Raw genomic sequence first — 22578 nt, forward strand, 5'->3', positions numbered from 1 at the left:
CAGGTTGGGTGGAGAGGCGGGTTGGGGGGGGGGGGGGTGAGCGGATGGGGGTTGACACTGGATAACAATTACAAGTACATGTACACACGAGTCGAGTCAAAAAGCACCACGCGTCTGGTTTGTTGTACCTGATAGTTTCATGCCAGATGGCAATCTTCAGACAACTGACCTCAGTTGACCTCAGTTGACCTCAGTTGACCTCAGTTGCCATCTGGCATGACACTATTAGTAACAACAAGAGTACATGGGGTTATGTACTCTTGGTAACAATAAACCAGACGAGTGGTACCAAGAGTATAACTCCCCAAATCCTCTTGGTAGTACTCTATGAGTCGTGTGTTACTGCTCTGCTTCTGCATTGAGCACTCTATCGAACCGGAGGACTCCGCAAGTACATGTACATGTCGTCGAATATGATACCAAAGGGGGTGGGGGGATCTGGCATAATAATTATAGGTTAGTGCATGGTAGAGAGGGCCTTATGGCTTGTTAGTGCCCGACAGGTTAGCCTGAGGGCTACCCTGAAGGGCACAAACAAGCCATAAGATCCTCCCTGCCATGCACTAACTATTTTTTTTGAACGAGGTTACATGCACAATCTCACTTCGAATATGCTTGTGTACCATTATATTGGGTAGTTTTGTGGTTTGTGTGCAGAGTCACTTGGTGTGGTATGAAAGAATATTTTCTTCTGCTAAGTTATGGTAACTCAGCACCACTTTGGACTACTAAAAGTAGAATAGGAGCAAATGAAATGCTGGGCTCTTATTGCGAGCTTCATTCTTATTCATAGCTTGTGGAGCTATTTAGCGGCTTTGAGAGCCCCTTATCGATACCTCTAATGACTTTGATCTTCGGTTTTTATAGGGTTCCGCAAGCTGTTGACAAAGGAAATTCGCACAGATGAAAGAATACGGGAGGCAAAAACCATACACACTTCTGAAATGCGTAGCTTTTAGTATTACACCGTACATTTTATGCAGAGTTCATTATCTGCACCGTACTATAATGCACACAGGGAGTTGTACGCACGCACCCCTCGATGCGTCATCAAGAGTAGTAACGATTGAGCGCGGGCTAAGGCCCTTGGCGGGAATGTCGCTGATTGGTCGTTTCCTGGACAACGAGACAGACCTCGTTCTAATGAAAATTAATGCCGTGATCGAATGCGTCCTCAGGCAGGGATAAAAGAGCAGAAGAACGGCATCAGGCTCACAGCAGTCCAGGTGTATCCAGTCCTTAGTACACTGTACATTGCTACCGTCGGTCTCTTTTCAACGTGTTGGAAGAAGGAGTCATCCGGCTGAAGTTTTCTTGCATCTTTGAGGTATACTTCACGCAAGGCAGCCTTTCTACCTTGCAATCATGCAGAATCGAGGTAAGTTACACTGATGGGGCTCTTTTACTTTCTCTCTCTCTCTCTCTATCTCTCTATCTGTCTGTCAGTCTCTCTCTCTGTCTCTCTCTGTCTCCCTATGTCTCTCTCTGTCTGTCTCTGTCTGTCTCTCTCTCTGTCTCCCTCTGTCTCTCTTTGTCTCCCTCTGTCTCGTCTCTATCTCTATCTGTCTCTATTTATCTTTCTTTTTTCTTTCCTTCTTTCTTTCTTCCTCTCTCTCTTTTTGTCTGTCTGTCTGTCTGTCTGTCTGTCTGTCTGCCTGTCTGTCTGTCTGTCTGTCTGTCTGTCTGTCTGTCTGTCTGTCTGTCTGTCTGTCTGTCTCTCCCTCTCTCTCTCTCTCTCTCTCTCTCTCTCTCTCTCTCTCTCTTACACACACACACTCACGCACACACTCTCTCTCTCTCTCTCACACACACACACACACACACACACACACACACACACACACACACACACACACACACACACACACACACACACACACACACACACACACACACACACACACACACACACACACACACACACACACACACACATACACACACACACACACACACACACACACACACACACACACACACACACACACACACTCACACACTCTCTCTCTCTTATTCTCCATCTGCGCAAAAACCTAGACTGAAAACTGGAAAATCTCTTCTTCATCTAATCGTATGTGTCTCTAAAATTTGTTTTACTGAAGGTGCACGAAGCGCTATGCGAGGGCTTAGCTACATGGTACAGCTGACAATACTGCTGGGAATCTTGCAATCAAGCAGTACCAAGGCCGAACGCGAAACTCAAACGTCGCCACCTAGAGCATGTACAACATATCCACTTCCCGGGGACGATGGCCGCCCATGGTACATCTACACCTGCACAAATCTTGGGCTTACTTCAATTCCCGAGATGTCAGACGAATTCAGAGGGAGGATAGACATCTTGTAAGTATTATGTAGCTCTTTAGTTAGCAATATTCTGCTGAACGACATTGTCCATTATCTTGAAAAATAAGAAAGTGTAGAGTTTTCGTGAATCTTGTCTAGGTGCCGGTAGGTCGATTTCGACCTATGCTGACAGTGCATACTAAAATCGAGCACAGAGCCGGTCACGTACATCGCAGGTGCCTGATATTTTGTACAGAGACCCTTCAGTAGCTGGCCTGTAGTAGGCTGTAGATAGCAATAGAGAAAGTAGGGGGGTTGCATTTGAAAAAGTCGAGCCGTGATATCAACGTTATCGCGCAGATCAGCGGAAGTCAATCGAGCGTGGCAACCTACCTAAAGTACGGACGCGTCGCGCAACACGATCAAAACGTTGCTGTTTCGCTTCGTTAACTAGTACAGTTCATGACTACTACAGAAGGCTGAGTCGACCTCCGTCATGGATGCTGCGGGAGCGCTTGAGTTGTTTGAAGAGCTGGAGGCTGATGATGCCCCTGTAAAAGAAGAATCAGAAGACGACGATGGTGAATAATCTGGCGCTCTTTTGTCTGACGGAACCTGCTGTCATCAGATAAGGGGCACCGACTCTGTCACTCAATGATGATTTGGTTTTATGTGGAATTCTTGAGAACGGCAGCTCTTCAGATTAGGACCAATTTTGCGACGATGAGCTTCAAGAAGCTGTAGGGCGAGGGCGAGCGCAGCCAGTTCGTGGACGTGCTCCGCTCTCGCTGCGCGGAGGAATTGCTCGCGGCGCTGGTCGAGCTCAGCCAGCTGATGGAACAGCTGATCGTGGCGTGCGTGGCGCGCGTGGCGGAGGCCGTGGACGAGGTAGTGGATTCGGCGTGCTGAGTGGTGTTGGCGACCAAGATGTTCTTGGACCAGCCTGACCCTAATTGTAGATTTTTCTGACTTGAAAATTCAAAAGTCAGATTTTGCTGTGTCTTGCCATTCAGAATACATACTTTTGTCTCTACATCATCTAAACGGTTGCGGAGATATAGGCTTTCCAAAAAATTGAGCCAAAACTACGAAAAATCTAAAATCCAGTCAGGCACCAAAGGGTTAGCCAAACTGACTGAGCGACCATGGGTGGATCTAGCGGAACCCCACTTACAACACCAGTTTGTGACGAGGATAAAAAAGAAGGGTACCCGCTCTTTTCGCTCCACATTATACTGGCATACAGAGAGACACAGGCAGCAATAGCGGCAACACACAAAGTGAAGGGTAGTTGGATGCAGCCAGATGTGACTGGGACACTGGCGCGTTACTTGTCTCCTGCTCACACTCGAAGTGCAGCCGTTTCGTTAGCTTGCCACGTATGGACAATTGAGCAAACTGTTATTTGTATTTGTTTTGTATAATCCTATTTGAAATCGTAAATCTAAACGAGCACAACGGCTCAATGACAAAGCTACAATGCAGCGAATATGTTATTGTGTTACACGGAAGGAAGGTTGGTGAGAAAGCGATGATAAAGAATACAGAATGGGAGATATATCCATGAAGACCGAAGTGTTATAAAAAAAAGCAACAGATTCCTAGCTGCATCTCATGTTTGGCATTAAGTGGTCTTTGTAAAAAATAAAAAAATAAAAAAGATTCAACTCTTCCGTCGCTTCCCGATTTGTAGTACGGTAGTAAGGTTGCGTTCTCGCCCCTGTTGCTCACATTGGACATTAAGAGAGCATGTCTGAGAAAACCAGAACATTTGTGCAAGTCGATCTCTCAGATTTCGCTCAAATTTTGCATGTAGGTTTGCTTTGGGGTGTAGATCGACATTCCAAAGCCCGCACAACATCTTTTGAAGGGAACCATGAAATTGGCATACCCCTCAATATTGGCCCAATATTGGCACAATTTATAGGTCTACAAACGAGCCACGGCATAGCGTACAAGAACGAGCTACGAACAAAAATCCATCAAGCCAAAATGACCTCACCTTAGAAAAGTTCTTGGAACAGCACCGCTTAGCCACGCCAGCATCCCAAAAGACGAGGGCAATAATCCCTTGACGCCACAAATGATCGTCTTGAAAATAGCCAAATTACGAGCGCTGATAAAACAGCGAGCTACGTCCTCAATTAGCAAACACTATACACCGGCAGATAGTAGAACACCTCTTCTAGCACTGAGGACATGGTGAGGTGAGGTTATGTTGGCTTGATGGAGTTTTGTTCGTAGCTCGTAACCACAAATTCGCTGAGCTATCACCAAGATTATGTATAACTTTGAAACACACTTTAGTACCTAATGAGCATTAGTCACACAATGGTACTGATTTCCATAGCCCGTTATAGAAAGAAACTTAAATGCAAAGTACACTTTGTTGCTGCTCATGGACATAATTGTTTTTGTCAGAGTTCCACCGTCCATGTGAACACCAGGCGTGTCTGAAGGTAATCGTATTTTGATGCAGTCAATTTTCACTTGCTTGATTTCATGTTCAATTTTCTATGTGTGCATCCAGGAGCTTGGGCATAAACAATCTAACCCTCAGCGAACCAGATCCATTCAGAGGCATGTCCATTGTATACTTTTTGTAAGTGGCTATAATAATATAATATTTATTTCGAACCCAATTGCAACGACAATATTTCGAATGTTTGCCCACTAGGATACTTTCGAGCTGTTTCGGAGTTTGAAAACCAGACAATGCAAGGGAACAGAGACAATTGATTAGGTACAGCAGAGATATGATGGAGACAGCTCAAGGAACAACGATTGATGCTTGTCCCATACACAGTAATACCTGATAACACGTTCCTGCGGTGTATTAGTATGTCAATTGGTTGAAGCAGTAAGGCCAATCCTACAGTCCATTTCAAAACTATAGACGCGTACCTAGGCAAAAACCGTTATGCCAGCATCTATACCACATAAAATCTTAAATCTGTGATCACTTTGTGCATAATTTTCCCAAATTGGGAGTCTGTTATCCAATCGTTTAGAAACTATATGAGAGTAATTGTGGACCGACCTGAGTAATATTCCGAAAACTATTCTCAAAAAGTTCCAGCCAAATTTGAAATATTTCAAAAACACTGCGCGTCTATAGTTTTGAAATGGACTGTATGTTCCACCTAGTCCATCAGCTGCCTGCAGCTCACAGGAAAACCCAGACCTTGTACCGTTTCGCAAGTGGGTGCGGGAAAACAGGGAGTAGTGCAACGTTTGTAAGTGATATGACTGATTGGTGTGAGCGATGAATGCAGAAGAGTTACCTTATTCCAGTGTTATCAACAGTAGTTGCAAAACAACGGTCTCATGACAATGATACTGCGTTTTGTTCTTGTCCAGGTATTTGTCATACAACAACATTCGCATTTTGAAGACGGGCATCTTCGATGATTGTGTCAAATTACACTTCCTGTAAGCTTTATTATAATACTTTAGATCAAGGTCTGTGTCGTTGTTTAGGAGACCATCAATCGAACTGCAACTCCATATTTTTCATTTCTTCAAGAACTACAGCCAGCGATGCCGGCCCGTAGCTCGTGTATAGAAAGCGTAGTTTGGTCAACACACCCGCTAAAAGCCATCATAGGTACTTCATGGTCAAAATGAACCAAATGGCGGTAATGAGGTTGCCGGTGGCCCATGGTCACCACACCACAGATGTGGTAATCGTCATATCCTGTCGGATATGTGGGCAACAAAGATGAGAGAGACATGAGAGCAAAAAAATGGCCAATAACGCAAGAACTATGAGGGTTTTTAATGTTCCTTTTAAAACGTTTTCGTGATCTAATTTGTAGTTGCCCATACACGGCCTCCATGAAGCAGATCAATGGGTGTGTCATGTTGTTTTGCCAGGGGAAGCCATAACGCGAAGGTCTAGGTGGAAGTAAAACATTGTTCAGATGATTGCTAGATAGGCCAACATGGGTGTACAGACGCGTACGTTTTCCCCACAACGGTAGCTGCTAAGCATTCCCCATAGACTTACTACTTTAGCAGTTAGATTTGAGAGAGCATGTCTGAGAATACCAAAGTAACGTTATGTGTGCAAGTGGATCGCTCCGATTTCGCTCAAAATTTGCAGGAAGGTTCCCTTTGGGGTGTGGATCGATTGTGCAAAGCCCTTGAAAAGGTTTCTGAAGGGAACCTTGAAATTCGGATTCCCCTCAGAAATGGCCGAAATATCACATTATTTATGGGTCTAGAAACGAGTCACGCCACAGCGTATACGAACAAGCTATGAACAAAACTCCGTCAAGCCAACATTGCCTCACCTTAGAAGATTTCCTGGAGCATTACCACTTTGCCACGCCAGGATCCCAGAAGACGAGGTCCATCACCCCCTGACGCCACAAAATTTAATGATCGTATTGAAAATAGCCAATTTACAAGCGCTGGCAAAACAGCCAGCTACGTCCTCAATTGGCCAGAACTATACACTGGCAGATAGTAGAACACCTCTTCTAGCGCTGAGGACATGTCCCCCATCTTCCTTTTGAGGTTTTCTTGAAATAAACCTTTTTTGAATTTTTCCACTCGACCATGCTGAAATACGGGCAAAGTCATACCTGCGCAGGAAAGCTCGCCCCTCCGCGACGTCTCCTCAGCAATTTCTACTCCAGCACTACTCCCAAGGCCGCAGAACAAAGTGTATTGTTGGCTCTGACAAGGAAAAGCAGCGGTGATCACTTTTCACTCCAAACGACAAGCTTCTCCTTGCGCCACCAATAATTTTTTGTGCGACTGTTGATGCAAAAGTGACTGAAGGCATGAGCGCAATTCTTGAATTTTACTACAAGAGGCACGGCGAAATCACGTGCCTTGTGACGCAAGAATGCCAAGTCGCGTGGATCACGCACGGCTCACGAGATTTCAGAGTCACCTTCGTCAAGTAAGTTAAGTGCGCTTGTTACCTCGCCTTGAACGCCTGTTGGTCTGGAAGTGATCACACTTGAGTGTTGTTACTGCGTTCAAGAACACACTGACCGTGCTGTAGGCCTACGAACCGGGACTTTCCCTGACCATGTAGGTCGAAGACCAGTGAAATGATGATGAAATCACATTCTTTATGACGTCAGAAATCTCTCATGCAGGCATGCAGGCACGCGACAAGTTCGTGCAGCTAGCCAGTGCTGCATGCTCGCGTGCCAGTCAACACAAAGTGTAAAGCGACCGAGCTAGCAGCTTTTGCCGAGCATCGACATGAAAACAAGGGACTTTTAGTTTACCATGGTTTACCGTTGGACTAGGTTCGGCAGGAGTGTGAAAGATGAATGACTCTCCATGCTGTACCGGGGGCATATTTCAACGGTTTGCTGCCATTGCAACACTCCTAGGACAGTTTGTGAGGGTTCTCATTAGATCAAGCAGGAAATACAGCTCATCTTACCTTTGCCGCTTCCGAGTAGCGTTCCAGTCACGTTCGCGATCGATGGCCGCGTGTCGTGATCCAGGAATCGTCATCCTACGTCACAGAGCACGCGATCTCACCGTGCATCTTGCAATAAAATTCAAAAACTGCGCTCAGGACTTCAGTCACTTTTGCATCAACAGTCGCCCAAAAAATTATTGGTGGCGCAGGGAGAAGCTTGTCGTTTGGAGTGACAAGTGATCACCGCTGCTTTTCCTTGTCAGAGCCAACAAATCACTTTGTTCTGCGGCCTTGGGAGTAGTATTGGAGTAGAAATTGCTGAGGAGACGTCGCGGAGGGGCGAGCTTTCCTGCGCAGGTATGACTTTGCCCGTATTTCAGCATGGTCGAGTGGAAAAATTCAAAAAAGTTTATTTCAAGAAAACCCCAAAAGGAAGATGGGGGACATGTCCCCAGCGCTAGAAGAGGTGTTCTACTATCTGCCGGTGTATAGTTCTGGCCAATTGAGGACGTAGCTGGCTGTTTTGCCAGCTCTTGTAAATTGGCTATTTTCAAGACGATCATTTGTGGCGTCAGGGGGTGATGAACCTCGTCTTCTGCGATCCTGGCGTGGCTAAGCGGTACTGCTCCAGGAACTCTTCTAAGGTGAGGCAATGTTGGCTTGATGGAGTTTTGTTCATAGCTTGTTCGTATACGCTGTGGCGTGACTCGTTTCTAGACAAAAAAAGAATGTGATATTTCGGCCATTTCGGAGGGGTATCCAAATTTCAAGGTTCCCTTCAGAAACTTTTTCAAGGTCTTTGCACAATCGATCCACACCCCAAAGGGAACCTACCTGCAAATTTTGAGCGAAATCGGAGAGATTCACTTGCACACATACTTTGGTATTCTCAGACATGCTCTCTTTAAAAACATCTCTTTAATTCTTGCTTTCTTCCACTGATCCGTTACATATCTTGACTTTTCATTAATATTAGTTTTCTCACCCCTCTCATGGCTGTTAGCTGCACTTGGATCGCGGCAACTTAGTTTTCTGCACGTGAACCATGAAAAATCAATGCATGCTCATGCATGTTCATGCATAACCAGTCAGCTGGCCGGCTCGCCCACGCATTTGACAGGTAACAATTCGAGAATTTGAGATATCGCTTCGTTCTAAGTCACAAAACAGTTCTAAAGTCACCAAACCACGCTGGTAATCGATGGCTATTCAATGTTAACATCTTCAGGAAGACTTCAGCCGTTTCCTGAGAGTTTGGGCATCGTTGCCATTATTTTTCACGGTGTTCTTCTTCCTCCTGTCTGGAGCTGTAATTGCATCCTGGAATTATTTGAAAGGTATTTTGTGCGGGCTGTGGGGGGTTACAACAGGCATAAACTGACATGGCTATAGGATAACTGGTAACTTTCATCCTTCAAGGAGGTAGAGCAATGAGAATTTTTTTGTGGCAGTCGTCCAATTTTTGTGGCGGTCGTGGCTGTATTTGTGCACTTCCAAGGCTTTCATTCTGCCTGATACTACTCTCTACTGTATGGGAATCGTTGTTTAGGCACATGTAGCTGTCTTATTTGGTAGATCTGCTGTTTTCAATCACTTGGGACACTTTGTCTAGCCTATTTGTCTTTCGTTCGTGCCATCTATCAGTTTTGTGGGGTGCCTTGGCCTGTATTTGTGAAGTTCTCGAGTAAAGACCCTAATTCTTGACTGGAGGCACGACTTGATGTATTTGCTGGGTGAGCCCTCGTTCACGCAGTTGTCCTTATCGTAATAGTCAATATCTGCTTGCTGGACGGACTAGCGGCTAGAATAGGGATGACCAAATGGTCCAAGTGTGTACTAGTACACGATTATTGTTTCCATCATCGTGATGAGCGTTGTGGAATTGCAGTCGTCTGCCTTTGGCACTGAGGACATGAGGAGAGTTGATTGTTACTTCTGCTCAGCAATGAAGCGATCATCAGCTCTCTTTGTTCTAATTATTGACAGGACATACCGGCATCGCAATCAAGTAAAGATTAGGCAAACCTCGCCAACCTCCAAAGAGAGTCGAAGATATTTTCTCCAAATGCAAAGAGGATCTTTGTGAATTTGTGACTTGCATTTGCGTGCATACATGAGCAAGTCACGGACCACGGCACGTGCGTGGTTACCATGCCATCTCGAACCGACGCCATCTTTCTAAGTTGCCGCTTCTTGACAGCCGTGCTCTACTTTGTTATCGAGTTGTATTCAAACACTGTTGACTAGGCCTGGGCGAATAATGCTAGCATTATAAGCAGCAGTATAGCGTGCAATTTGTTACGAGCATTATGGTAGCATTATAACACTACATTTCCGCAAAAGTGGCATTATCCTCAAATGGCCCTTACTTCTGCGAAAACCAGGCTTAGGGTGAAAATTATTTTTTGAGAAAAATTATGTTTGAAAAAAGGTTGTGTCACGTGGACGCTCGAGTGCAGTGAAGTGGAACCAAAGAGAATCTCGCTTGTTTGAACAAGTAGCAGGCATGGCAGGAAGGGTTTCAGCAGTCAGGGAACTCAAAGGACTTCCGGTAGAATATTCTCTGCTACTCCTGTAGTCACAACGAAGAGTTTTGAGCTGATCCAACGGATTCCATCTCCTACACTCAGGCATGGCGAAATTTGCGCGCTAGCTGCTGCTTGCGGGAAATGGTGAAGAAATCGTCAGTTAGAGTCGTGATGGCGATAGCGAGGAGAACCTGGACGACATCGATTCAGCCAATCGAAGTACGGAAAACACTAGCTGTTTCTGGGCCTCACACAAAGGGAACACGCGCAGCAGAGCTCATACGTTCGCAGCAAGTTCACGAGGAAAGATGCTAGAAGCGCAGTGCGAAAACTGTTTTGAATTGAAGTCCTTGGCGATGAAGTGCTACTGAATGCCAGGCGAATGAGCGAGCAGATCAAGAGGCCTCCAGTCGAGACTTTCCTCGCTGGACAGCTAGCTGCAAGGGATTGTATGGAGCAATAGCAGCATAAAATTAGCATTATGATCATGATGTTCTAGCATTTTCCATACCGTCTACGTAGAACTACGATACGTGCACAATACTGCCCAAAAACCCTTTTTTCCGTACTTAATACTGGTGAATTGCTGGCATTACAGTGGAACAACAGCATTACAAGTAGCATTATGGTACAGTTTTTCTGGCATTGCCATTAGCATTATCCCGCAAAATAACTGGCATTAGAGAGGTTTAGCACAACGAAATTTGTTGTTCATTTTCGTTATGCCGCTGTACGAAAAAGCCGACCGAAATTCGCTGATTTTTGTTTAGCAGAACGTTCTCCATGAACTTCGGTGTCGCTAGTGGATACCGTGGATGTCGCGGAAATCCCGGCGAAATACAAAAATAGTAATCCTCGTCACTCCCCGACTTTCGTAAACTGGTGGCCTCACCACTCGAATGCTTCTTGAGCAGGAGATGAAACCGATCTACAAGCCCTTTCTTTTTCAGCCCAGCAAATCTCTCATCGCTCTGGGAAAGCTGCAGAGCTGCTTCTTCATTCGTGCGTGATTTCCGCAAGAAACGGCATCGACCTCACAAGGCGGAGCATCTTGAGATCCATCTGCGTATCCCATGTAAGTTGTCGTCCCTCCTGATTACCAGAGGTAACAGCAGCTGCAGAGACTGCAGGATTTGAGCTTGGCTCAGACTTTCTGGTCGTGAAAATAAGAACCTCAGAAAAAAATGTCGAAAGGAAAGGAAAAATTCTCATGTGATCGCGGTACGAAAAGTCGACAGACCAAACTTCGTTGGATTGATGTTTTCCGCTAGTGTGTGTCCCGAAGTTCGTGGCAAGTTTCGTGACTCGTTCCCGGTCTTCAAAATCTAACGAAAATTCAGACGAATTTCGTTGTGCTAAACCTCTCTATTATCCGCCCAGGCCTACTTTTGACTCGAGTGTTGAGGCATCCGATGGATAATGTAACTGTGCAATACCACCTGCTCCTTCCGTGGTCGTAATGTGGAGGTGGTGACCTGTATGTAGGTCATACGACACGAACCTTGTACGCATTATGACACGTTGTGTTGTCAACCCGTCCTGAATTATTTACCTTCGAGCGGACACGGGATCCACGCCAAAACCTGTGACCTTAGTACACAAAGGTTCTTACACAGTACATATTTCGTTGCACTCTGTCATACAATGTTCCTTTTCTTGGCTGTAAAATCGAGGAGGTGCGTGCTGACGATACAGTAAAACCGGGGGTAAGCGACCACCTGCTCGTAACGACCGCTTTTCATTGCACGAACAGTTTTACACAGACACTATGCGACCTGGTTCTAAAGACCATTTGACTTTAACAACCGCTTTTGCTTGCACCGTGGGGTGGTCGCTTAGACAAGGTTTTAATTTAATTTACTTCCTCTCACCCTAACGCTGATTGTTTTGGAAACTTGGCGCACTTCAAGTCATTATAACCCTGGAATGGGTGACCCGATTTGAATGATACGCCCGGGAGAATCGAAGGAGAACAAAAATGATGACTTCGTTCGTTTTGTCACGCGACAACTCCTCTGTTGTGTCCCCACAGAGACTTGCGAAAGAATGTGCTGGAGACTATCGAACCAGATGTCTTCGCCAAGAACACCCAGCTGGTCCGTTTGTAAGTAAAATGTTCATATACCTGTATATGTTTCAAAGAGCACTGTTTGAGAACGAAAAAGTGTTTGTTAGTACTCCTGTGATCCCCATTCGAAGTACATGTAGGTTCCCTAATGACCGTAGAAAACTTGCTGAATCACGTTTATGCAAGTTTCATTTCATGATTGCTTCATGGCACTATGTCTGCAACGATTATTCAATTTACCGCATTCTTAAAACTCCATTCTGTGAAACACCTGTTTGTTTCGCAGAGTGCACACTCTTCTAAAGACCGAACTGTGAATTGCCGAAAGAAATTGAAATGCTCCTGGTCACAGTCGTAGGAAAATTAACATGGCAACGCTTGCCCCTTGTGTGCAACTGCTGTCGCTTGTAGGGTATGCCCCTCGCTCATTTTTTTTACTTTTCGAACTGTGTATATACATGTATGAACTCGGATAGAGAGCCAAGGATTATTTATAAAAATTAGTAACTAGATACTGGGCGCCTAATTGACATTAGAGCGTAACTTGCAGTTTGTTGGTCCTTTTTAATTTTTATGTGAGCGTAGTAAAAGATATGGTCATGTTTCGAAGCCGAGGTCTTTGTTGAACTGGGTGCTTTGTTTGTTGAGTGTTTTTGATTTATTTAATTTTGTAGTTTGTTACCTTAACAGTACAATGTAAAACCTCAAGACGATCGAACAGAAATCAGCATAGCTGGTGGCCAGCAGAAAGGGGTGTGAGGGAGTGTAGTGTTGCTCTTGGAGAAGAGTCAGATACTGGAACTGTCCATATTTCTCCATTGTATGAATCGATTCATCGAAAATTTTACCTTTGCCAAGGGGCTTCAGACAATGCCCACAAGCTACTGGCCTTTGAATATATTTGATATGTTGCCCACTTATCGGTACTGGGCATCGCCAATGTGGCCTTGTTTGGGCATGTGGACCTCAGACAATGCGTCGGGTGTAGAAATAGTTCTACATCGTTTCTCTCCACATTCATGATCACTGTGCTGTTCACAGTGATAATCGTTCTAATAGGTGATACTCTGCCGGCAATATATTCAGAACCGCAGTGATCATGAATGTTACGAGGCGACTCGTAGAACTCCAATCGGAGTTCGCTGAGGCTCCTCCAATCAGGGTTTCTGTGTGCCTCAATCCCTGTCTGCTTCTCCTAGGTACTTGAAAGACAACTTGCTCGTTGAGCTGCCACGTAATGTGTTTGGCAGCGTGGCTATGAATGCGTAAGTGTGTTGCTGATGCTGTTGCATTTTAATACTTTTATAGTCGCAACACCCACAGTCGGTAGCGCCCTCTTTGGTACATGTACACGTGAGCGATTTCGCACAACAATGCGAAAATGGTAAGGGGGGGGGGGGGGAGAACAAAAAAAATCAACCTGGGCAAATGCAGAAATTGCGACACAAATTAACACAGGGCTAGCTTGCTGAATAGTTGGAATACACGCATGATTCATTCTGTTCATTGGCTGGCAGGTCAAGCGGCAGTCTATGGTAATGCCTAGCATTCTGGTTGAGTCAACAACGGTCAATGGCACAGGATTTATGGAGATTAGTGGAGGCGGGATTGGGGCTGGGGATGGGGAGAGGAACAAGACAACAGACTTGTCTACATTAACCGTTAGACCACGATCCGTTAGAGCAGCAGAGGGTGACGAGAGCGCCAAGTTAATTGAGTGTTTGTGCAGCAAAGTGAAGGGATTTGTGGGATGTGTACAGAATCAGTTCATCAACAAACATGAAGTTGATTCTGCTGTCATCGCCACACAACAGCAAAGTTACCGTATTTCCTCGATTAATGGACCATGCTCGAATAATAGACCATGCTCAAATAGTAGACCCTCCTAGAGGCCTCACGGAAAAATAGTAGACCATGCCCGAATAAGAGACCCGGTCTCTTATTTGAGTTCATCGCTTTGCGCATGCGCACTAAGAAAGCACGTGGTGGATCAAAAAAGGACCCGATTTTCAGTTGCGCAACTACAATTTTTGTAGTGGCTAGTGCTTTCTTTCATTATTTGAGCATGGTCCACTATATTTTCATCGGCACATCGCTGGAAATGGTGGATTTTTAACACGTCATAATATAGAAGTTCTATATTATGACGTGTTAAAAATCCACATCGCTGGAAATGGTGGATTTTTAACACGTCATATTATAGAAGTTCTATATTATTATTAAGCAGTTAATATATTATTATTATTATTATTATTTTGCTTGTTCGCGTTGGCATCAACCTGCATAAAGTAGGTATATAGCCTTCGCTTAAGCTGCCATAAAAAAGAAAGCTCATCCTAAGCGAGAGGGCTAGAGGGAAATATATAACGATAACGAGATACAGAATACAAAGAAATCCAATGAGTTCAACGTACAATTCAAAACAAGAAAGAAAGGAAAGAAAAACAGAGCCGAATCTACCGATTGATCCATCAATCGACAAAGGGGACTAATCCGTTAGTGTTGCAAAGTAGAAGCTGATTATAGTTGCAGATCTCCAGGCCAAGGCCAGCATATTGCCGATTCTGGATAGGTCTCCGCAGCATTTGATGTGGTAATTATCATAATGTTTGATAAAATTGTTAGAGTATCTAGTATCTAGAGTACCGAGTATCTAGTATCTAGAGTGTCTAGTGTTGCCTGATGATTGCGTAAGCATGAAACTTAAAGTAGCAGCAAACAAGCCTTGATTGTCCTTGTTGTTCTGTAGTGTAGAGTGTCTAGTGTAATTGTATCCGTTATTATTGTTAAGGATATCTAGTGTAACTGTATCCGCTATTATTGTTAAGGGTATCTAGTGTAATTGTATAACTTCAGCCATTACACACATATTATGACGTGTTAAAAATCCACCATTTCCAGCGATGGGCGATGGGCCGATGAAAATATAGTGGACCGTGCTCAAACAATGGACCATGCCCAAATAAGAGACCGGGGGTCCAACCCTCTTCAAAAAACAATAGACCGTCTATTATTCGAGGAAATACGGTAATTATGAAAGTTGTTTTTCATTTCACATGTGTCGAATGTCTTTGAAATTTGAAACCCGAAACTGGATTTAGGCTTACCTCAAATCGGCCCATTTTTGACTATTCGGCTTTTCGCTAACTCAGAAATACCTCAAAGTCGGCTGCAACATCAGCTGATTGTTCAAAAATCGGCTGCAAAATTGTAATATACCTTAGAATCCCGCGGATAAGCCCACCCGCATATAAGCCCATGCTCGCGCATAAGCCCAGGGTTAGTTTGAACATCACTGAGCTTCATTGTACAAGCCCATGGGCCTAGGTGATACCAAGAGTCCATAAATTATGGACTTTTGGTCATACCATGTACATGTACATACCGTATTATCTCTAATATAAGCACAGTCTCCAATAATAGCACGTCTCCAATAATAGAACACCTTGGGGCGGCATTCAAAAAATAAAGTGCTCAGTCTCCATTATAAGCACAATTAATTTCATTTGTAATTTCATTATCTGTACCGGTGAAAAAACCCTGAAATGTGTGTGTCTGACATGAATTTGGCATGGCAACAAGCCTCTGAAATGAGGTTGAAATAATAATGGAACAGTCTCCAATAAAGGAACGTCTCCAATAATAGCACAGGGCGGAGGTACATTGAAAAATAAAGGACCGTGCTTATAATAGAGATAATACGGTAGTACATGTACAATCATGGGTGCAGCGCCTGCTCATTAGTTGTCACGTTTGTCCTTATCTCCGTACCATTGTCTTTCCTTATTCTTTTCGAGCTGGTTATGTGAACATAGTGAGAAAAAAAACGTAGTTGTTTTTCTTCGTTTTTCGTACATTCCAACACAATTATCGGTTGGTTTTGTTGCACAGTGGTTTTCAGCAATGTACTTCTCACTTCCTTGATACTTTTCAATAGCACGTTGTCGGTGTCGGCGTATAAGCCCGTGCCCGCGTATAAGCCCATGTTCTCGTATAAGCCCACCGAAATGTCCTTGTGAAACAGATAAGCCCATGGGCTTATCCGCGGGATTCTACGATATTGGGAAATCGGCTAAAAGAATTGTGGGCATATTGGCTTCAAAATTGATACTGGGAGATTTGGCAGTATTTCGGCCCTTTGCAAAGAAACCCTCCAAAATCGGCGAAAAGCTTATCGACTTTCTGATGTCTCGTTTTCGGCGAATTTTCGGCCGGCCGATTTGGGGATTTTACTAGTAACGATTTTCCTTTTGGCTAATGTTTGTTTGAGAGGAGGTCAAAGGACACGGGTCACACGACCTCAACGCACTAATGACACCACAAGTATTGAAGTAGAGAGCTCGAGCGGTCATGCTTGCACCAACATCATTCTTTTGTAAACGCACTTTGCAACAACATTTTCTAGATGTTCGGCGCTTCTCAGAGGAAAAAATCGGCGAAAGGCTTAGTGATTATTTCGTCAGTCTCGTTTTCGGCGAATTTCTCAGCTGGCCGGTAGACTGGGTTCACGGGTGCACCGCGTATTGGCACTTGGGCCCGTGGAAGCTACGAAAATGTGTAGAGCACGAAGTTCGTGCGACAATTAGCCCACTGTTTCGCAAGGCCCGTCCCAAGAAAAATTAGTTTCGCAGCAAGTCTCTATTATATCACATATTTTCACTTTAGTTCATGTCAACCATGTCACGAAAAATTGCGTGTTTGCCTTCGCCAACTCGAAGATGTGCTTGAAAATTCTTTTGAAAGGAATTTCGACAGTAGAAGAAGGCGATGTTTTGGGGTGTTAGATCCCTTATTGTGCTCATTTGTTTCTTAGGAGCTCGTAAATCGTTCATCTGTACGTGTAAATGGACCGTAGCCAGCAATGACATGTCTTAGGGTGAAAATGTATTTCTTAAAAAGGTTTCTTTGCTCGTCCGCTGCTTGGCCTAGACCACGAAAATAGTTTGACAAGATGGTCACGCCACCAGTTGGGTCAATGAGGCACAGGATGAACGTGCTCGACAGAAGGAAATCTTCAACCATCATGTTTCCAAAAATTACCAAACCCCAAAGACATGTTTTTTTGCTGACTGCGGTCCAACATGTTCTTAAACAGTGAAACCTGTAACTAAAGACCACCGTGACTAGCGACCAGCCTGCTACTGCAGAACACTTCACCAGGCACCGACGGTCTCACATTATGGTTGTGAAGTACACACCTCTAACGAAGGACCACCTGCCACTAAAGACCGCTTTCTCCGGCCCCAATGGGTGGTCGTTAGTTACAGGTTTCACTGTACTTAGGAGGGGTGGATGTATGCATTTAGATTATGATGACTGCTTTCATGTCCTACCTGTGCAGTCAAATAGCCCTGGACAACAACCCACTGGCACCGGACTACCGCCTGTGTGGTGCACTTTACACCGACAGAGAGAAGAGCAAGAAAATTCAGTATTCCGGCTTGACGCCGGAGGCAATCAAGAACGTTGGAAACGGTGAGTGTTAAAGAAAATCGAGCACAAAAGTGGATTTTTAAAATTCAGCCCTGGTCCTGGGCATCTCTTGGACTCGAGATTGAATTCGTGGTGTTCCGCTCATCAGGGGCTTCGTAGAATGCCCAATACGATGACAATTATCCTGGGAACCCAAAGTCGCGTCAAATACAAGTTCACAGTGTTTTAAAGAGTTTTATTGGTTGGGGTAACGCTTTAAGAGTGGTAACGGATTACCGTCACGCCCTGGCTGCAGTTTACAGATTCACACCTTCCATTTCTATATTCACTAGCAATCTATACTTTCTGCGCTAATACTGTAATAGGCTCCCTCACCTAAGCAACCATCCACACGGCGGCCATCATGGCAATCTTTTCTCTGTTGAATCAGACACCAACCAGCGATCGGTAGGCTATGCTTTACATTAGTGGTGAAACGAATATACCGAATATTCTAATATTCGTTCGGTTTGGCACATTCGAACAAATATTTCTCATGGCGAATATTCGTTAACCCGGTATGCAGAGTTTACCGGGCGACTTCAAACTTTCGTAACTTCGCGAATACTTGACCGAATTGCTTCATCGAAAGGTCTATCGGCATTAGAAAACTTTCAGCTGTCATCTAGAAGCAACCCGAACGCAATCCGAGGTCCTGGAGTGGAGTTATGGCGCTTAAACGAAAAATCACGTCTCAAGATGTTTGATGTTTTTGAGCCTGTGAAATGCACTTCAGCTGGGATTTTGTGAAAATTGACCAAGAAATGATGGAGAAATATCTGCCTTCGTTTGTCATGCCTAATAATAGAGACAATGTCCAAAAATATGACTGAGAGGAGGGCATGTGATGTCATCCGTCTTACCGAAAGAATATTTGTTCGTTCGTTCGTTAAGCCAAAGAATATTCGGCTACTGGGTTTTGATATTCGTTTCACCACTACTTTACATTGACCAAGTCCAACTGAGCATGTGATAGTCCCCTGAGGATTGCATTGAGCAAGAAACTCTGAGTTGCGACAAATGTGTAAACCTCCATTGTGCCTTTTGTGCGTAATAGTGCTCCACATTATTATGTTGAGCCCTCTCCGCTGGCAGAAGGACGTTTTCCTCCTTATTTAGCATAGTATCAAGAGTACATAACCCCTTTATGTACTCTTGATATTATGCATGTCCTAATCATGTTCTCCCGGAACTGTTTTTTGGATCTGCATTGTAGTTACGGAGGTATGCAGTAAACCATGCTATTCGTTCCGGCCCGAGTATCTGAACGTCTGCCCCAACGCCTTCTGCAAAGGGACTGTGGGAAACCACCAATGCATTCCCATAGAGTCCGGTAAGCACTGTATCTTGCATTGTATTTTGTACATCAATTATTTTATTTACATGAAAAGCACAGAATCACCTGGACGTCTGACATAAAAATATGAGAGTGAAACAGGACGATAGAGTAAAAGGGAGAGAAAGTGTTTGGAATGCGATTTTTATTGTATTTATTGGATTCCAAGAAAGGTAACTTTGGTTATGGAAAATGTGTACAAAGGAAACGCTGAGTTTCTCTTTTCCAATTTGTTCTCTAGCATGCATGGGCTACGAAAATGATATTCCTATGGGGATCCTTATGCATTTCCTTGTAGTTATTTGATGGTACCAAAAACTGAATGTTCTCAACTTTAACGTCAAATAATGGCAACAAAATGTCAATAATTTCTCAACATTATTAATAAATGAATATTCATCTAAAGAGTGAATAGCAACTAAATAGAGCGGTTGTCAGTAGACAAATCCCCCTTTTATTCACAATGCAGTTGCGTGATGTCCACCACTTTCTGAACGAACAAAATGTTTGTTACTTCATAGCGTTTGAGAAGATTTCTGTGAATCGAAAATGCTTGCAAACGTGTGCTCGACTTCATAAAGTGAGAAAACCCAAACCAACTTCCCCTACTATGGACCAGGAACCAGCAGGAAACGCGAAGCGGACTTTCATGAGAACCTTATGTGGGCTCGAAAGTAGTCAACGGGCTTACCACGTGCACAAGCGCCCGTGTCAACTGTAAAAGTTTGAAATGTGGAGGACACAAAGTTCGAGCGAAAATGTGTACATACTTTCGTAAGGCCCGTCACGGAACTTCGTGCGCATTTTCATTTTACAGAACCTCTCCATTGTACTTGTAAGAAATCACTGGTTGGTTCAAGTCAGCGTATTCACTAGTCCTATGCAGAGGTTTGCCTTCAAATTACACAATATAAAAGGGCAGAACTAGAATTTAAAAATAAAACACCATGCCTCTTTTTATTAGATGCACGGGATCAGCCTTACCTTTTCGCCGGATTTGACGTCATTGCATGTCCTCCTAATTGGAGCTGCTGGCAAACTCGCGTAGATCACTACATTTGTTTACAACTCGCATGTTGAGACGGCAACATTAGTATGACATAACTGGGCAAAAGCGAATTTTCCTGGCTTGACTTTAGGTCACGTAATGGCCATCAAATTGTTTCAGATTTTCTTCACCTTTTTTCTAACTTGAATTTCCTCAAGCCTGTATGAACTGATGCAACCATGTTGTTGTTTTTTTGTTTTGTTTTTTTGTCATCAAGGAACAAGATTTGAATTTTACTGCGGTGGAAGCGGACATAGGCTCGCAATGATATCAAGCAAAGAGGACACATTCGCGCCATCCGAAGCCGCATGCAATGCAAACAATGGCTACCTGCCAAGGCACAATGATTTAAGGTACGGCTGCGCCCAGGCGCTGGTGGCCAAGGTCCGCCAACACTACAATCTCTCGTACACGCCAGTTGCGTGGATCGGCAATATCTACAAAGGGAACGCTTTCGCCACCAACGGATACACTTATCGGCCAACAACCACCAAGCTTTACCATATGTGCTATTACTGTCGTGAATTTCCTCACTGCTATGGCCGCTAGGCCTTACTGGGTGTCACCGGCCGTGGTGAGTTCCCTTCGGGAACGGACACGATAATAAACTTACTTTGGATGATCTACGTACATTGCCCAAAGCTTTTCCCATCTGTGTTCTGGTAGCGTTTTGTTTCATCCATATTTAACCGAGTTTAATATTAAACTCTCGTAGTTGGTGCCTCAGTGTGCATATTTAGCACTGCATGTTTTGTATAGGTTTTTGTCGATGCTTCCGCGACCAGAACAAATGGGGCATAGATGATACGTTTAGAGTATATAGAGCGGAAGCGTTGTTCCATTTGTTCTTAACCCGATTATGATCCTCATTCTCACCGCTTCCATTTTCCATGCTTTTCCCCGACGTTGCTTATGTTGTTATGCACTCATCTTCTTCGTACTATATTCCGCCTCTAGCTAGTCTTTGCTGTATACCTTTGCTGTTTGCAAGCGTTAGCGAAGCATCTGTTCTGTGGATCCCTGGAGTGCATGCATTCATGATCGTTGTTTCTGCAATGATGCTGCAGTCACGTGATGCCAGTGCTGGCCCCCTACGTTACATTGGCCCATTTGTAGTGGTGAAGGAGACATGAAACTTTCAAATATTACAACTATTGATGCGTTGTACTCTGTGACGTGTGTAAGATAGCTCTATTCGAATGAATATCGAGCACTCTATCGAGCAGGAGGACTCTCATTTGTTTGCATAGGCATGACACTTTTCAACTTACAACACATGATGCGTGGGGCTCTGTGTTTTGTATACGATTGTTATGTTCCAATGTATATTGAGCACTCTACTGAGTATAATGAAAATAGAGGAAATCACATGGGAACGAGTTATTAACAGCAGGGCCCAAAACAGGGCCCAAAACAAAACATAGTCGGCAATCACGGATAGATAGAATGACCCCAACTGCATTAGTTTTACAACGGTGTCATCTGTATTCGTTTGAGCAACGAGTTAATTTGAAACTATACGTTTTGGTCTATCGCTGCTTGTCATCAATTACTAGCCCCCTCCTTCAGTCACTGTTTCTACTGCGTTCAGTTGGCCCGCACACAAATGCTCGTACTCGTGGCCAGGATACAGCTGCCTTAGTATTACCTACTGTACATATTGGGTATGGACTGCGCTCAGTTTCTTTTCTGGCGGCAGGTCGGTGGAACACTCTTCCTCCAAACTGTCGTCAGGCACAATCTGCTGGTACTTTTGCTCACCTCACAAAGATTCACCTAGGGTTCCCTGTAACAAGGCCATGCCTGCTGGGACTCCCCTAGTCAAATAATAAATACTACTACTACTACTACTATCCGACAATCCAAAATATTGTTTTTACAATTTTCGTCATGTGACGTGGGTTGTCGTGTGCCTGTTTTCAACCATTACTTGAGTATGATTGGTGCTTCCACGGCAACACTTGGCACATGACGAACTTTGGCGGATCCTTTGCTCTCGTGTAGACGCTTGAAAACGGTACAAACGGAGACCACCTCGGATCGGCTTTGATCGTGTAAACGTACGAAAACGAAAAAAGAAATGCGGGGCTGAAAACGGTAAACTGGCCGGGCGTTGTCGTGTAAACGCAGCCTCAGTAACATGTCCGGTATGTGCCCTGTTATTGGAGATTCTGACTGATTATTATATCTCGTTACAGTCGTGGATAGATGCTTCATAACCTGTTTCCATGTGATATCTTCTATTTTAATTTTAATTGATTGGCTCACTATCCGAGTTAAACCCTCGTACTGAGTCGGAGGACTCAAATTTATCTGGACTAGTATAACTCCCATTTTAATATGTAAAAAAAATTGATTCGCAAGTGTAAGCTGGCTACAAGTTCAATTTTTATTTATTTATTTATTTCTGCACCTCGTAGCTTGTCAAGGCGGCCAATTGTCTTGAAT

The 22578-nt window shown here is 44.2% G+C and overlaps 1 protein-coding gene across 1 annotated transcript; it reads left to right on the top strand.

The window, feature by feature from the left end:
- The first annotated feature begins 1221 nt into the window (after nucleotides 1-1221).
- On the top strand, nucleotides 1222-21284 carry LOC135820566 (uncharacterized). Its single transcript, XM_065333635.1, has 9 exons — nucleotides 1222-1378; nucleotides 2103-2343; nucleotides 4817-4888; nucleotides 5647-5718; nucleotides 12239-12310; nucleotides 13474-13539; nucleotides 17616-17749; nucleotides 18963-19079; nucleotides 20348-21284. Exons 1-9 carry the CDS (start codon nucleotides 1366-1368, stop codon nucleotides 20677-20679), a joined length of 1119 nt encoding a protein of 372 aa, XP_065189707.1. The 5' UTR covers nucleotides 1222-1365; the 3' UTR covers nucleotides 20680-21284.
- The last annotated feature ends 1294 nt before the right edge of the window (nucleotides 21285-22578 follow it).

The sequence above is a fragment of the Sycon ciliatum genome, chromosome 7, assembly GCF_964019385.1.
Source record: "Sycon ciliatum chromosome 7, ocSycCili1.1, whole genome shotgun sequence".
Lineage (NCBI taxonomy): Eukaryota > Metazoa > Porifera > Calcarea > Leucosolenida > Sycettidae > Sycon > Sycon ciliatum.

What these genes read in the sequence shown, in the direction of transcription:
- LOC135820566 (XM_065333635.1), top strand. An exon ending in AGAGGGAGGATAGACATCTT is followed by an intron (nt 2,344 to 4,816) that starts GTAAGTATTATG and finishes GTGTGCATCCAG; the next exon opens with GAGCTTGGGCATAAACAATC. An exon ending in AATCAAGAACGTTGGAAACG is followed by an intron (nt 17,750 to 18,962) that starts GTGAGTGTTAAA and finishes TCTGCATTGTAG; the next exon opens with TTACGGAGGTATGCAGTAAA.